The 17,096-nt window shown below is 38.3% G+C and overlaps 1 protein-coding gene across 1 annotated transcript in view; it reads left to right on the forward strand.

The window, feature by feature from the left end:
• The first annotated feature begins 840 nt into the window (after nt 1-840).
• fgf11a (fibroblast growth factor 11a) overlaps nt 841-17,096 on the forward strand; it is a 31,819-nt gene continuing 15,563 nt past the window's right edge. The window contains exons 1-2 of the mRNA XM_053629379.1: nt 841-1,246; nt 8,706-8,809. Coding sequence (XP_053485354.1) covers nt 1,195-1,246; nt 8,706-8,809 — 156 coding nt within the window. The 5' untranslated portion in view covers nt 841-1,194. The remainder of the gene's footprint in view (nt 1,247-8,705; nt 8,810-17,096) is intronic.

The raw sequence follows: 17,096 nt of genomic DNA on the forward strand, positions 1-17,096 counted from the left end.
AATTGCACAAACACTCACACACTGATTCACACACTACAGACAATTTGGAAATGCCAGTCAGCCTACAACACATGTTTTTGAACTGGGGAAAGAAGAGTACCTGGAGGAAACTGATAGGCTGAGTCACTGATAGGCTGCAGTAATCTACAGTATGAGATAGAAAGAAATCAGCCCCAATCTTACTTCTTCAATCGATTCTTTGTGGGGTTTTTTTTTATAGCTATTGATATGATTAACACTAAAGATCTTCCTGACCATATTAAGAAAATTTGCTTACTGAAGGTTTTTTCACAAAGCCCCAACATTCACTGACCACCACGTAATGGAGTTGTGTTGTATAATTTCTTTTCTGAATAAAATTCAATTTCCTTAGAAGCTGTTGAGGTTTAATAGAGCACTAACCTGCTTCCTATCTCCCTGTATATAGCTACTGTAGAGGACTTTTTACTCCTTCGTGTAGTTTCTCTTTCCTCTGTTGGCTACATGAAGAAAGCTTGGCTTTAGTGGACACCTGAACACAGCCCCAGAACTCATGCATATTTGATTCCTCCTATTATGCTCCAATGTAGCTTAGTTCCTGGTGGGTTTTGGATCCATTGCTTTCATTCACTTCCTCTCTTTCTCACTCTCTGTCTGTCTCGCTGATGTCCTTGAGCTAAAAGTTAACTGCCAGGTAATGGCCAATTGTATGGTTGTGAGCTGCCAATGATGAACACTGCCAAAAGCAGAGCAGGACAAGCTTCTAACATTCTCCCTAAACAGCTTTCCTTCCTGATGCTGTGTTTCATAAATGTGGCATACTCGGTTATTTGTTAGGTCTGAAGTTGGGCTGATTTTAAAGGCAAGGAATGAAGTGTTAAAGTTGCAGAAAAAAAAACCCTGCCCTTTATTCTCATGATGTCCAGCATGAACGCTGCATCCATCCATCATTCCTGATACATTGCTACTGCTTTCCTTTCACACACACATACACATGCACATTTGTCCTGGCCAGAGGAGGACAAAAAGCCCATTTTAAAGCGGTACTGTAGGCTAATCAGTCCACAAAATGCCTATGAGACCATGACCAGTGTTGGTTAATAGATCTCTCTCTCTCTCTCTCTCTCTCTCTCTCTCTCTCTCTCTCTCTCTGTAGAGCCTCAGCTGAAAGGCATCGTAACACGTCTGTACTGCCGGCATGGATTCTACCTCCAGATGTTACCAGATGGCACCATGGACGGCACAAAGGACGAAAACAGCTCCTTTTGTAAGTTTTTGTGAACTCAATTATCATGGAAACACAGCTTTTATCTTCCTAAGAACTAATTCTTGTTCATCATGCAGCATCATATCAGAAACAGTAAATGGATAAATGGAAATAGCACTCACTGTGTTCACCCATAGGGCTCAGTAGTATGCTTTATATAAGCATTCCCATTAAAGCAGATATTAATTATTATTTTTTTTATTTTATTTTATTTTTTATTGTTTTTGTATTTATGGGTTCTATTTTCATAATCATAGCCCACATGGAAAAATGTTTGTTTTTTTTTTAGGAATTTTCATGATCATCAGTACAGGTACATGGCAAAGAGTGGCACAGAGTGGCACAAATGCAAAAATGGTTGAGTTTGAGTGAATGTATTATGAAGAGGTGTTGTTAAGTGAAGTTTTTTTTGTTGTTGTTGTTGTTTTTCTTTTTTCCTTTTTTTAAGGGTTTTACTGATATTAGGATATTGTGTATGATAGGGACATGTGGGCCATTTCAATTTGCATATTCATGCATATTCATAGACCCAGACATGTTTAAAGATGGTAAAGGTGTAGAAATGTCCCAATGTAATTCCTAGTAACCTCTAGTTCATGTACAAACTAAACACATTAAATAATTCTATATTTATGTATTGATTGTTTTCAAAGGTTTAAACTGTACTGTTTAGGGGCACATTCTGCAGACATTTTGTGTAACTCAGTCAAAGTAATTCAGACACGGTGTTGACTTGAGCACACACTCGTGTGACAGTTAACTGACAGTTCCATCACACTGAAAATGAAAACTTCTGCGTCTGACACAGAGTGTGTCTGCACTCCAAGTAATGTGTTAAAAGGGAGGGGGGCATTTTGGTATGTTTACTACAATTACATTTACATTTATTCATTTAGCAGACGCTTTTACCCAAAGCGACATACAAATGAGGAAATACAAGCAAAGTTATATATCAATTAGAGAACAATACAAACAGTGCTACCAGACAAGATTTATAAATGAGTTCTATCAAAGCAAAGTGCACAGAGTAGAGGTGTAAGAGCCAGTGTAAGTTTTTTTTGTTTGTTTGTTTGTTTTTTGCTATATCTATTAATTTAATGACTTGACATTACAAAAGATCAGCACTTTTCTGAATCAACATGAATATGATTTGCAGGTGATTTTTCTTATTTATTTATTTATTTATTTATTTAACTGTGGTATTGTGAACACATAAAAGACCTAGATATTTCTTGAGTAATATCTAAATAAGTATAAATCCCTCAACTATTTAAAAATTGTGCATAGTGAATAATGTTGTAGTTTAATCATTTAAGCCAAGTAGCAGTTATCAGCAGGATGGAAATCCAAGTGCTTTGTTTGTTGCTAGGCAGACACAGAAGGAAAGAAGAAACGACTCATCACTGATCATGACTTCTGACACCTAGTCTGCAAAGGACAGGTTTTTTTTCACTTCCACTCCTGTCAACCTGAAGTAATTAATTGTCAAAAAATAATCACAATTTAGTTTACACAATTACAAAAGAACTTGTGCCTTTTTATAATGAACTGCACCTTGATTGTTAGCTAGTGTTGTAGCTTATATGAGGCTATTTAAACAAAACAACAAAAAAAGTTTCAGAGGGACAGATGACTTTTTCTAAATAGTACTTTTAAAATAGAACTCGGGTTAGATCATATGGGACTCTCTAGGGGTGTAATGCAATGCCACTATCTGTATCTGTTTAGTGATCAAAATATCACTATCTGTAGCTGGAGTTCTGTACCACTCTGCCCAAAGAATGCTGGAAACACTGTTAAACATTTGCCCAGTTATTATTTTCATATGCACCCACCCATGAATCTAATTCTAATCCATAATTTCTAACAAATTTTGTTGGTTATATTTCCCAAAATACTATACAGCCTTACTTAAACCCCATTAACCCTGACCAGGCAGTTACTAAGGATGCTGTAAATCATTCAGCACAACATGTTCATGTTAATGAATGTGGTTTTTCTTTGTCCTGCGAGGGACTTGTCACTTGCTTACACCCGCATGAAAGTTAGAAAGCTCCCAAGTTTTTGTTGTGTCTGACAGGATCCCAGTTACAGTACAAACCTCTACTCTCAACTAGATGCTCCGTGAACCTTTCTGGCAAACTTCCTTGAAAGAAATTAAAAGTGAAAAAAAATTGTATCTGTATTTGTATCTGCTTAGAACACTTTATTAGCTCATTCTGAATAATGCACAGTATTTGTATTCGGTTACATCCCTAATGCTCTCAAAAGGTATTGTTAAAGGTGATTAATGAGGGCCTAGTGCTCATAGGCTGCTAGCTTAACTGTGCTGGCGGACCCAGTGAAGCTAGCTCACCCATGCATACTGCATATAATGTGCTACGTCTTATACCAGTGTTTTAAACATAATAAATGTAAAGGTGTCCTTGCATTTTTATTTGAAACTGCCTCAGTGAGCTAGCAGAGTAGCTATGAATTACACGCGTTTGAAGGGAATTAGGCACTGTTAGCTTTGTGATAGAGAAAATGTTTCTTGTCCCAGATCGTCTGCCAGGCTTGAATGCCAAAATGAAATGTCTCCAGAGGTGTGTGCCCTCTCTTCAACAGTATCAGACTCCTCATTATGCGCTGCACTGCGGACTATGCTAATGAGCTGGAAAAAATGCTGAATCAGCAGTTAGAATGGCTAAATAATTAACACGCACAGGCTGACTTGAAACTGGAAACAGCATTTCAAATATCCTACGGTTTTATTGTTCCTTTTGTCAGTGCTGTAATGGTCCGTGGTTGCACAGTTCCAGGGCTGTAATGGAGACAATGCTCCGGTTTCAAGCTCAGTAGAAATACTGTGTTGTTTTTAAAAGCCCCATCACACACACTCTCTCTCTCTCTCTCTCTCTCTCTCTCTCTCTCGCTGTCTCTCCTCTCTCATTTATGCTCCAGAAATACACACATAGTAGATGTCTACCAACAAAGCCAGCTTTCCAAGCCACCTGTCAGAAACAATATGTCATCTCTATGATTTTCCCACCTCCTCTGTCCCCACATGGCCCAGCTGCCCATTCAATCTAAATAAAGAATCAAGCCATGGAGTTCTGCCAAGCTCAAGGCCATATCCAACAACACATAAACACGCACGCATTAGTTGCATAAACTCTTTTAAAAAGTACAGTTGACCGTTCAAGTCTTAAGGACACTAGAGATGAGTGCACTTTCTCTTTTTTTTGTCCCTGCCACAATTTAGATGAAAGGCCGTAGCTGGCTGGCTGCAGCTTAGTGGCTGTTGGCCTCTGTCCAGAGTGATTACACACTGTGGTTTGCTCATCTCAGCCAGTTAAGGACTTGCTTTAATACAGCTGCTCTGTTTTATTGATCCCCACGGCTACTGGTCTCACCTGTATTTGTGACTTTTCCAACCTTCCCATCATGTACGTCGTCAAGAAGCTAACCATAAGCTTATCTTGAGCAAAAGCTCTCTTACCATAAACTACCTACCTACTAAGGTTCTCAAGTAGGGATGTTAAACATACTGCCTGTGGCCTGGACAGGGCCAATAAAAGTCTTATCCAGCCAACCAAATTAATTTACTAGCTGTGCTAAATTAAAATTGTCTTATGGCTGATAACTGAATTGAAACATCTGAAAATATAGCTAGTCTCTGTTATTTCAGTAGGGAGGCAATAACCTCAGGGCCATAAAGTGGTGGCTTGTGATGGACTAGCACCAGGGTGTACCCCGCCTTGTGCCCGATGCTCCCTGGGATAGGCTCCAGGTTCCCAGTGACTCTGAAAAGGAGTAAGCAGTAGAAGATGGATGGATGGATGGACAGAAACTGCAGTGAATAATTATGGAATTACATCAATTATGTATTTATGCAAGTTTATTTTTTTTTAGTATAATGAGCAATTTTGTAAAGAATCATGACACATAATCCCAATGAAATCCATTTCAATTCCAGGTTGGGGGTACTTATGCATTTGCAGTCTGTTCATCTGCTTTGATATATATTCAGTCTGTTTGTGCACGCAGAAAAATGAGGAGGTGTTGCTGTGTTGTTGGTCCGGCTTGATTTTTTTGCTCCATCCTGAGTTTGACACCCCTATTCTTGAGGTTATTTTGAGTATCCATGTTTTGGCTGTGGCATGGGCTCTGTACTGATGAGCAATTGCTGCAATCACAAATGTTGTTAAACATCATAGAATAAAAAGGACACTGACATTTGGGATTGATAGCAAAGGGCTGCTGGAACACTGAAATGGGAGCTAAACTTCCATCCATCGCTCCATCCATCCATTTTCTGTAAATCTTATTCTACACAGGGTCACGGGGAGTGTGGAGCCTATCCCAGGGCACTCAGGGAACTAGGCGGGGAACACCCTGGACAGGGGGCAAGCCTATCGCAGGGCACAATCACACACTCAAACACTATGGACAATTTACTATGGAGGAGGAAACCAAAGTACCCAGAGGAAACCCCCAAAGCATGTGGAGAACATGCAAACTCCACGCACACCTGGAAGCCGGCGGGAATCGAACCCCTAACCGTTGAGGCAAATGTGCTAACTACTAAGCTACCATGCACCCCAGAGCTACATTTCTTTATTTTCAAAATGTAAAATGAGCTGTTGAATTGGATATCAAATTATGATACTGCTACTATTGAAAGCCTGTGTTCTAATTCTATCTACTGTACACATACTGAATCAGACAGGTGTGTGTGTGTGTGTGTGTGTGTGTGTGTGTCCACGCCAGAGGAACAGCTGGTGTCTCACTGATGGGTGTTCAATCACAGTGTGCCCTGTCTGTCTGGTGCCTGGCACACGGCATCCCAGTCTCCACACCGCTGCTTATGTAACAGCCCTAATGAGGGAAGTGGGAGGACAAAAGAGCTAGGAGTGTGTTTATGTGTGTGTGTGTGTCCTGGGCGTGCATACTTGAAGGTTTCGTACATGACAGTGAAAAACTTATCAGCTTCTCTTATCTTCCAAAACTTGACAATAAATCCAAAGAGTTATAGAAATCTAATCAAACTTTATTATGAGTGAGCAAAAGTGGAAAATACATAGTGACTATAAAGACAAAAACGAGACAAGAAAACGTTTGGATCACGGACAATTAAGATAATCTAAACTTAAACATACAATGACTTTGTTCTAGAAATGTCAAGAGAGAAAGCTGGGCTAGTTTAACTACAAAATGAGCAAACATTAGATTGGTCTTCAAAGTATATCCTCCTCAAATGTAGGCCTATTAGAAGCTAATAACACATTTCAATAATCTTCTGAAGACACAGTGGCTCACTTCACTATTTAATCCCAGCATGATTACTTCAGAAAGGCAGAAAGATGCTAAAACTGAAAGACAGTGAGCTTAGGATTTCACCCAACCACTGCAGAAGAGATGTGACATGGGTTTCAGTGGGTGGGGAAGAAAAAAGATAGATTCAGTGAAAGGAAATGTGATCGTCTATGAATACAGAAATATAGTGTAAGGGTAGCGAAAGGGAAATGGCAGACTGGCTGAGACGTTACCCGACATGAACCCGCTCTCTTTTCCCAACATGATGAGGACAGCTGGATGCCCCTGGAGGATCCTGAAGGCTGTCACTCTGTATTGTGCTTCTGTAATTGTTAACAAGCAAAGACAGAGTAGGACAACACTTGTATCTGGGGCATATTTGTACACACACAATCCTATGACCCTAACTGTGTGCGTCACTACAGTTTCCAGAGCAGTTCAGGACATGGGTCTGCATAATGCCGGTTAGCTAAACGACTTCCTGAGTGATGGCTGTAACCACACTGCAGCTCTGCTCTGACAGTTTAAGTTGTGAGAGATGACTCACTGGCTGCTGTTCCCCCTGCAGTGATCTAGGAAGGAGTCATCTTTCCTTTTTTTCATTTTTTACATAGTTTTTATGCAGATTCTAACATTTCCCATTTTCAACGGGCGCAATAATATATATTATCTCTGCTTTTGTATCAACAGCTCACACACATTCACCCAACATTTCTCTTTGTTAACTGTTTAGATTTTTTTGCCAAGTACCCGTCCCACCATACACACACCCACTAACACTTCATCTTTCAAAAGACTTTAATTAATCTAAAAGCTGCTGTGTGTGGAATGTAACATCTTGAGAATGAGGAGCATGGGGAGAGACAAAGAGAGAGAGAGAGAGGCTGAGAAAGACTCATGCAGAAGGGGGGAGGGGGCTGACTTACTTATCATGAAAACAGAAGACAATGAGGACAGTACAGACCACCCAGGACATTTATGATGTGATGATGGAGTTGAAACAAGCTTTCGACCACATTTTTCTTTTTCACAGTTCTCAGTTTATGGCCAGACCTTGTGCGCCTGAGGAGACTTCCAGATAACGAGTCAGGTCATGGAGCTGTCAGTTATATTTCACTCCACATAGCTCCTGACGTCCCAAACCACACATTACTACACTAAAGCGTTTGCCTAAAAAGGAATAATTAAACCCATCATGATTATGAAATTTTGGCATATCATCAATTGTACATATCATTTCCGGCTGCTTGAAGTGGACTGGCTATGCCATAATTGCCCCTGTGTGTGTGTGGTGCCCTGTGATGTACTGTCTCACACCCTGTGTTCCCAGGCTCCCATTTCTATCCATCTTGACCCTGTCAAAGATAAAGGCATTAATGAAGATGAATGAATGAAATTTTATATTATTATGTTTTCTGTTCTGTATATGCCTCTTTAAAATATAAAAAGTAGAGTAATAATGCCACATACACAGCCAGGTAACAACACTGAAAATAATAAATTACATTTTAAAGCAGAAGTAATGGCCCCCATCAGGAGAAGCAGAAGGACAATTAATGACTGGGTGAATGAGTGAATATAAAACCACAAATGGCTACTGAACATTACACTGCTCTATGTAAATAAATGTAAAGTGATTTATATTTCCGTACTCATATATGAAATCTTATCGCATTTTAGTGAGCGTAGAAATGAACTCCAATACTACTGAACATAGCAAAACAAGTATTTACAAATAACTCATGCTGTGTGTCAGAGCCTAATGATTGAATATAACCTTGTAGCGATTTGATTATTTAACTAAACTTTAACTGAGAAATTTGATTGCTTTCTAACAATTAATATCACCACATGAGCACAAATAATAGCCATCAGCCTATTATGTAATATTTGTGACAGTCCTAGTAATAAAAGTAAAAGCTTTATCTCTAGGACTCATCATTTGGACACTAGCATATTGCAGTATATTGTGTTTTTTGTTGTTGTTGTTGATGGATTTTTTTTTTTTTTTTTTGTAAGTGCACTGTATTGTCTCCACTGTGCTTTCATATGTGACTCCAAAATGTCAAACAAACAAAAAAAAAAATCCCAAAGGAGTGGTCTAGGATTGCAGTACATTTATATAAGATCTATCTTTTTTTTCTCTTTCTCTCTCCATCAGTGCTGTTCAACTTGATTCCTGTGGGTCTGAGAATAGTCGCTATCCAGAGCACAAAGACGGGCCTCTACGTTGCCATGAACAGTGAGGGCTACCTCTACACTTCCGTAAGTTATAAACGTGTTTAAAAACAGCCGTTAGGAGTTTTCAGCAATGCGTAATTCTGCTGCTGTTATACAGAGTTATAACATTAACACTGCTGTGTTTCAGCCTAGATTTAGTTCATGTTAAATCAGTCCGTACAGGATTTTGCAGACTTTTTTTGTGATTGTTGTGGCCAGAAATGCTTGATTTTGGTGCAGTGTGTGCTGCAGTGTGGGTGCCTTGCCTCCGTCGACACACTCGCTTCATCCCCCTCTTCAGCCATTATCTTCTAGAACTGAGCCGCTAAAAAAGTGAGCAGTTTTTGCGTCTGAATTCAGACCACTACAGCGTATCGTGAGACTCACGACCTCATTATATATCATATAAACTAATGATTCAAACTACATATATTCATGATTAAATATTCAATATTTAACTATAACGGAGGAGCTGGAGCTGTGATTAAAAATAACTTGAGTAAGAGCACACTGTAAAACCGGATAAGTTCATTTAACTCAAAAAATTCGAGGAAACTAATTACCTCAAAATTTTTAATTTGATAAATCAATTTCTTTAAGCCAAATACACTTAAATATAACAAAAATTTAACTCAAACTTTGTAATTTAAACTTATTTTTTGTTATATTTAAGTGTATTTGGCTTAAAGAAATTGATTTATCAACTTAAAAAGTTTAAGGTAATTACTTTCCTCAAATTTTTTGAGTTGAATTATGGCCAGTTAAACCTACTCTTAAAAATACTGTTTTGTTTTCAAAAAGTTATTCAAGTAAATGTAACAAAGTAAATATAGCGCATTAGTACCCACCTCTGGTCATTATTTATTCATTTCAGAAAAGTTTGTGTACCTTCAGGTAGTAGACTGTTCATTCATTCTTGCTGTGAATCATGAATTTAAACAGCAACTCATGACTTTAGTGCAAAACTAATATACTTGGTTTGAACTCAACAGTAGTTAAATCAAGCCTAGTAAGAAAGAATTGCATTCACTCATTTTTTATCTTGGAGACTTTTTCTCTTTCTATTTTACTCATTAGGAATTTGTCATTAATGTCACTGAAACTGCAGATACATTGTTCTACATAATAGTAGTATTATATATTTAAAAGGGTATTACATGTGCAAGTATAAAAAGATTTGGCAGAAACTGTAATTGGCTATAAATTTAAATAAATAATTATTGAAGCAATATGATATTTTTATTAATAAAATTTAGCAGCCCAAAGCCTACAAAACACTAATAAACAGTGACAACACAAGGATGTGTTAAGCAGATGTTATTGAGGAGGACAATTCACACAGTCTTACAAATCTATGACTATACCTTCAGGGAAAACTTTGTTGTTGTATTTTTTTTATCAGTAACATCATATATTGTTATACTGTGTTTCCCACAGGTGTGCAACATACACTTTCAGGCTCTAGTATATTTTAAGTATTTCAACAGGTACCTTAGGTACAATGGATATTACAAATACATTGATTCACAGTGATTCTCAGTCTCTCATTACCTGCATAAGCATGACTGTTATGGGTTGTGCTACTTCCCTCTCTCTCTTTCCCTCTTCCCCCCCACCCCCTTGGCCCCAAGCTCAAACTGCATTCATGTCATAGCCACAATGGAAACAAGTCGTGTTGTTGTGTCTGAACTGTTAATAAATAAAGAGTGATTTTTAAGGATTGGAATATACTTGGTATCAGAGAGAATGTCAAAATGTATCTAGAGACAGATGAGAAGTTTTTGTCTAATAACCTAGAAAACTACTGCATGTGAATTCATTTTGAGAGGAGAGTTCAAGTGAGAATGGAAGATAATGGCAGCCAAGAAAGATCTGAGTGCTCAAAGACAACTTGAAACATATTCCCTTATGTGCTCTTTCTCGGTCACTGAAGACAGAAGTGGGTTAAATCCATACTCACTTCAAAGGAGAAATAAACGCCTGTATGAACTACATTTAGAGCTGCTGTGCAGAGATGATACATACAAACTATTGATATCCTGCACAGACATAAACTTACACAGACTCAGTTAAATTCAGCTAAGTGAGAATGTTGCAATAACCATAAGAGGATGTTACCTTGATCTGTCATGCATCATATGCAGGACATACAGAAAGGCTACAAAGGCTCAAAGTGTGTAAAAGGTTCTGAATAGCATCCACAGTTTCCAAAAAGGTTCAAAGAAGATCCTTTTTACCAAGAATGAACTAGCACAAAGTTAAACATATAACAGCCAAAGAACCCTTGATGAATTTTTATTTATCTTCTTGAATACTGCCAGCCAGATGTGTTTTTTTTTTTTTGTTGTTGATTAAGTAGTTGATAAGTAGGAGGGTATGGTGGCTTAGTGGTTGCACGTTTGCCTTGCACTTCCAGGGTTGTGGGTTTGATTCCCGCCTCTGCCCCATGTGTGCAGAGTTTGCATGTTCTCCCTGTGCTTTTGGGAGTTTCCTCCGTGCACTCATTTCCTTCCCCATTTCATCCAAAGACCTGCGTTGTAGTCTGATTGGCATCCCTAATTGTCCTTAGTGTCTTTCGTATGTGAATGTGTGTGTGAATGTGCCCTGCAATGGATTGGCACCCCATCCAGGGTGTCCCCTGCCTTGCGACCCTGTGTAGGATAAGCGGTACAGCAAATGGATGGGTGAATATTCGAAACGTTTGTTTAAATCTACTCTCATTGGAAAAAGCCAAACTCTTTATAACTCTAATTAGTCCCTTGTAACTCACCTTATATTTATGTTTTACAGGTAATACTATCACTGACTATTTTAACTACAGGCCTAACTGCTTTACTCCTCAAGTGTATCTGCCTTTAATAAAGCTTTCATTTAGAGTACTATTAGCATCTAAGAGCTACCAGTTAATAACTTCCACAAACATACATGTTTAATTGCTATTTGGTTTGTTGCAATAAACTGTAATAAAACCTAAGAAATTCCAGGTGTTACAATTTTTTTTGATTGCCTTCTCACAGGCTTTGATGCACACAAAGGCATCAGGCACACAACTGACTATACTAGGTGTGAAACTCAAGCCCATGTTCATAACTACACTCTTAATAATATAGGTTCTTCAATGGTTCTTTACAGCACACAAGCATCTTCTTGTCAAGAATCATTTTTCATTGTATAGGGTTGAGCTAGGGTTGTATAGGGTTCTTGAGTTGAGCTATATGGTTCTTTGGAGATTAAAGAAGTTCTTTAAGGTTCATTATAGGTTCTTTGGAGTAGTGTATTGGTTCTTCATGGTATCATGCTTTGACAGGTTAAAGTGGACCCTATAAGGTTATTTGTGGGACTGGAAAAGGTTCTCTTGGCATCACTCTTAAGAACCTTACTTTGGTTCCTTAAAGCACTAACTAAGGGTTTTTAGAGAACGTATGATAACTGCAGTGAAGAACCATTTCTGGGTTCTTTAAAGCACCAGTAAATAGATGGTTCTCTAAAGAGCTTGAGTGTAAAATGTTCTTTGTGCAACTTTAAAAGGTTCTCCTATGGCATCAGGCTGAAAAACCCTTTTTGTTTCTAATTGGAACCTTTATTTTTAAGAGTGCAATCTAAAGTTCTTGAGAGAAATGATTTATTTATTTATTTATTTATTTATTTATTTATTTATTTATTATTAATGATAGCAAGGTGGTCATTGTATTTCAGTGTGTGGGAGCTGTGTGGGGGGAAATGTGAGGAAATTTTGTGGAAAATTTTTTTTTGCCTTTTTTTTTTTTTCAGTGCTCTGTACTCTTCCGGAGCAGCAGATGAGCTCTTTTCTTTTGATTGTTTATTGGTATGTGGTAATCACTATTTCAGATTTAGTGCACAGTCATTTAGCATCATGGCAGGGGAAAGAGTAGAAAATAAGGGGGGGGGGCATGAAGGATGAAAGTGTGAATTGGAGTGCAGGTAAAACAAGGTGAACTCTTTTGCTCACAGATGGAGAAAGGAGGACAGTTACTTTCTTTGTGGGGGTTTTCTCCATTTTTTTCCCCCTAGCTGCTGTGGTCCTTTCCCATAGTGAAAAATGGGTCGTCGTCTTCTACAGAGAAGAAAGTAGCTTGTTTATAGCTCCTCATCCTCATCTTTCCTTCTGGGTATATTGTAATTAATTACATGATCTGGCGCAATGTCAGGACATGCTCTATGTGTGTGTGAGCAGACACCAACTTTTACTTGAATGTATTTAACTTAATGCTCATCAATAATTCATGGTTTTTGTGGTAGACATGCTGTAACTGCAGACTGCACAGAGACCACACACAAACAACTTCACTCTCTCCCACTCTCTGTACACATACAGTAAAGGTGGATGACAAGTAAAAAAAAATGAACATGAAGCGTCTCAATAAGGTTTTGGGCTGCCATAAGTCACCAGAACAGCTTTAAAATGTCTTGGCAACAATTTGACAATGCTCCGGAGCTGTACTGGACGGATGTCCACCATTCTGAATAAAGCTATTTCCTCAGCTGGTGTTTTAATGATGCCGATGGTCATTTTGTCTCTCTGCCAAAGAAATATGTCACTTTTTCATTCTTTTCTTTCTGCATACTCTGCAACTTTCTCTCTCTCTTCGTTTCCGTAGTTCGCTTTGTACAGCATTAAAGTGAAGACAATGATGTGAGATATGCCTAATGCTATTAAGTGCCCAAATTATAATTAAGTTATAAATAAATTATAATTATAATTACGGGGTTAAAGCATGTGGGCACTTTCTTTGAAGAAGAGCTAGGGTGAGACAAAATTATATACCCAGAGGAAAAAGGAATAAAGGAAAAAACAACATAATAAGCTGTTGGTTCACAACAACTTCCATGCACCTTGGGATCCATTCTACACATCTTTGGAAATGTTCTGGAGGGAATAAAAGCTTCTTTCAAAATATTTTCTCTCAGTTGGTGTTTGAGTGTTATCTAGTGTTATCTATTGCACCAAAATCTCCCTTCGGTGTTCAATTCTGGTGATTGTACAGGCCATAGCATGTGATTTACATTAGTTTTATACTTGTTAAACCATTCAGTGTGCCTTTGTGCCCTGTGGATGAGGCAGGGTCATCCTGGAAAAGACCACACCCATCAGGATAGAAATGATTCATGATAGGAAAAAAGTGATCAGTCAAAATAATATCATATTGATTTGCAGTGACGTTTAACTCTGGACACAAACCATGCCAGCAAAATCACTCCAACAGCATAACAGGGCATAATTTCACCAATCTCACTGGTCTATATACTGTACATGCTGTATATGATCAGTACTGTATGTATGTAGATATGAATAATGATGTGAAGCTCGGTGTCACTGGTGTGTGCTTGCAGGCTGGTGTTACCTGTAAGAGGCTGTTGGAAATTGCTTTTGATAAAAATAGTCCCAGTCCCTGTAACCTGACCCATTTTATTAACTTTGCTCTGAGTAGAACTCCTCATAGACCATGAACTCAGAGAAAAAGAGAAGGGAAGGTGAGATGGAAGCTCTGGACCTGGGGTGTCCAAATTTTTTCAAAGGGGGCCAAATTAGACCATATTAAAATGCATATATTGGGGTCAAATATTGTTTAAGGATTATGCAAAGTATTAATATTTACAACATGAAAATGGGGGCACGGTGGAATAGTGGTTAGCACATTTACCTCTCACCTCCAGGGTTGGATGTTTGATTCCCAACTCCGCACAATGTGCGTGGGGTTTGCATGTTCTCCCTGTGCTTCCAGGGTTTCCTCCAGGTACTCTGGTTTCCTCCCCAGTCCAAGGACATGTGTTGTAGGTTGATTGACATTACCAAATTGTGTGTGAATGGGTGTGAATGGGTTCAAAAGAGACCAAAAACAACTGGTGATACATTAGGCAAGCATACAAAAATTCTATAAAAATGTAATCACCATGGTAGCCTACTACCAAACAATTTGACTTTCCTATAATTGAAAAAGTAATAGCAAATGATTTGTGCAAATGAGCCTGTAATTTGTCATTATTGTAACTGGCCACTATTTTATCCCAGAATGAAAATGACTTTCAGATTAATTACTGGTTTGGCAAGGTTCATGGAGGATGTTGTGAAAAAAAACCTGCAACTCAGAGTATGTAAAAACAGCATGTATAATCAATATCATTACTAACATGTAAAGCAGATGTGCTTGTGCTCTGCCCACAACATCTGGTCTAATGATTGCCTTACTCTAAAATGACTGCAAAATTCTGATTATGATTTACTTTATAACACTGTAAAACTTCAATGTGACTGAGAACTGTGGACAATAATTTGCAGTCATTGTGTGTGTGTGTGTGTGTGTGTGTGTGTGTGTGTGTGTGTGTATAACAGTGACTGTAAATTATTGCCCACGGTTCTCAGTCACATACAGTCTCACACACACACACACACACACACACACACATGTATTTATGTACTACTAGATAGTTCACAGGGGGGCACAGTGGCTTAGTAGTTAGCATGTTTGCCTTGTACCTCCATGTTTGGGGGTTCGAACCCTGCCTCTGCCCTGTGTGTTCCTTGTTCTCCTTGTGTTTTGGGGGTTTCCTCCCCAAGTCCAAAGACATGTGTTGTAGGCTGATTGGCATTTCCACATGTCTGTGGTGTGTGAATGTGTGTATGATTGTGCCCTGGGATGGGCTGACCCCACCCCCTTCCCCCGTCCAGGGTGTCCCCCACTTCATGAGTCCCGTGTTCCCTGAGATAGGCTCCCCGGAACCCTGAGAAGGATAAGCGGTACAGAAAATGGATGGATGGATAGTTCACAGGTTAAATGCATTTCTGCATTTTGCTTTGAATAGTTTCTGTGTATGTGATGAAACAAGACCAGAATGCCGGATAAGGACATCCACTTCATAAAGCCAAAATCCAGATCTCAAAACTGGGACCCATGAAGCAAAGGACGAATGCACAGATTTAGTAAGGCTTCTCCATGATTGAGTTGACAACATGAGCAATTACACAGGAGCGAAGTAACACAGCTAATTATACTGTTCATACCAAAGTGGTAACTTTTCACTCCCGGAAAGTCTGACTTTTCCAGGTTAGAATTTCATTCCAATATTTCAACAGTAAAAAATACAGTATATTATACTGTATATAAACTGATCTACTGTGTACAATGAGATTCGGATAAAACAAATATGATTATTCAGACGAGACATATTAATTAATTTCGAGATTCAAATTATAATGTATTAGAAAATAATAGTGCTTATTTCAAGCATTTATATCTAGAAAGAAGCCAACTTATCTGGCAATAGAATAAGACTATTTGAAGCTTGCAGTACAAATAGGCTTAATAATCGTATATTTGTTTATCATGATTTTAATATTCACTTAATTCAATTATATTGAAGATATTTTCACTTCCAACAAAACAAGAAATTGTAGTGTGTATGCTCAGACTTTTAAACAGATTTTCTTTTTTCTTCTAATATGCTTTATGATCACGAAATACATGAGGACAGTTGAATGAGTGAATGGTTACTTGTTTATTTGTGATTAATTGGTTTAACGAATTGTATCAGATTTTTTTATTCAAGGTTTTTTTTGTCAGTGCTGTCAGTAGTGAAATACTTCAGACTATATCATACATTTGGTTAAAAATACAAACACAATTTTTTTTTAACTACTTGACAGTTTTTTTTTTTTATTTCATGTCCAGATTACTGATTGTGTCTACGTTTTCTGACCTTAAACAGCTGAGGGTGACTGAATGTTCTGAGTTGGGAAAAAGGAAGGTCTTATTGAAGAAAAAAAAATGAGTTCATTTAGAGGTAATGAAGTTGCAGTAACTTTAATGCCAGAAAGGATAAAAGCATGTGCTCAGTATGTACTCAGTATTTGGGTAATGGCAGGAAGGGTAGAGTTCTGACTGTTAGCTAACTGTTGTTTTCTACAACTTTAGCCATTATGTTTCGAGATGACCACAGTTTGCTTGTCTGCAGAATTCAAGTACCACAACATTTGAATACATCCAATGAATAAATCTAAAACTAAAAGGTTTAGTGTATCAATGATCTCCCTCTGTCCCCCCAGATGGTAGCCTAGATAACCCCTTTTTATTACACAAATATTTATGGTAAGCAAGATCATAGATAGGGTGGCGTGATGGTACAGCAGGTAATGTGGACTTTCTCATATTTCGTGGGCGTTTCCTCTGGATTCTAGGGTTTCCTCCAACTTCCCAAAAAACATCCCTGTAATTAGACTGGCTCTGCTAAATTACTCCTAGGTGTGAATAAATGTGTGAATGTGTGTGTGTGTGTGTGTGTGTGTGTGTGTGTGCGCGTGTGTATATGTGTGTGT

The sequence above is a fragment of the Ictalurus furcatus genome, chromosome 7, assembly GCF_023375685.1.
Source record: "Ictalurus furcatus strain D&B chromosome 7, Billie_1.0, whole genome shotgun sequence".
Taxonomy (NCBI): domain Eukaryota; kingdom Metazoa; phylum Chordata; class Actinopteri; order Siluriformes; family Ictaluridae; genus Ictalurus; species Ictalurus furcatus.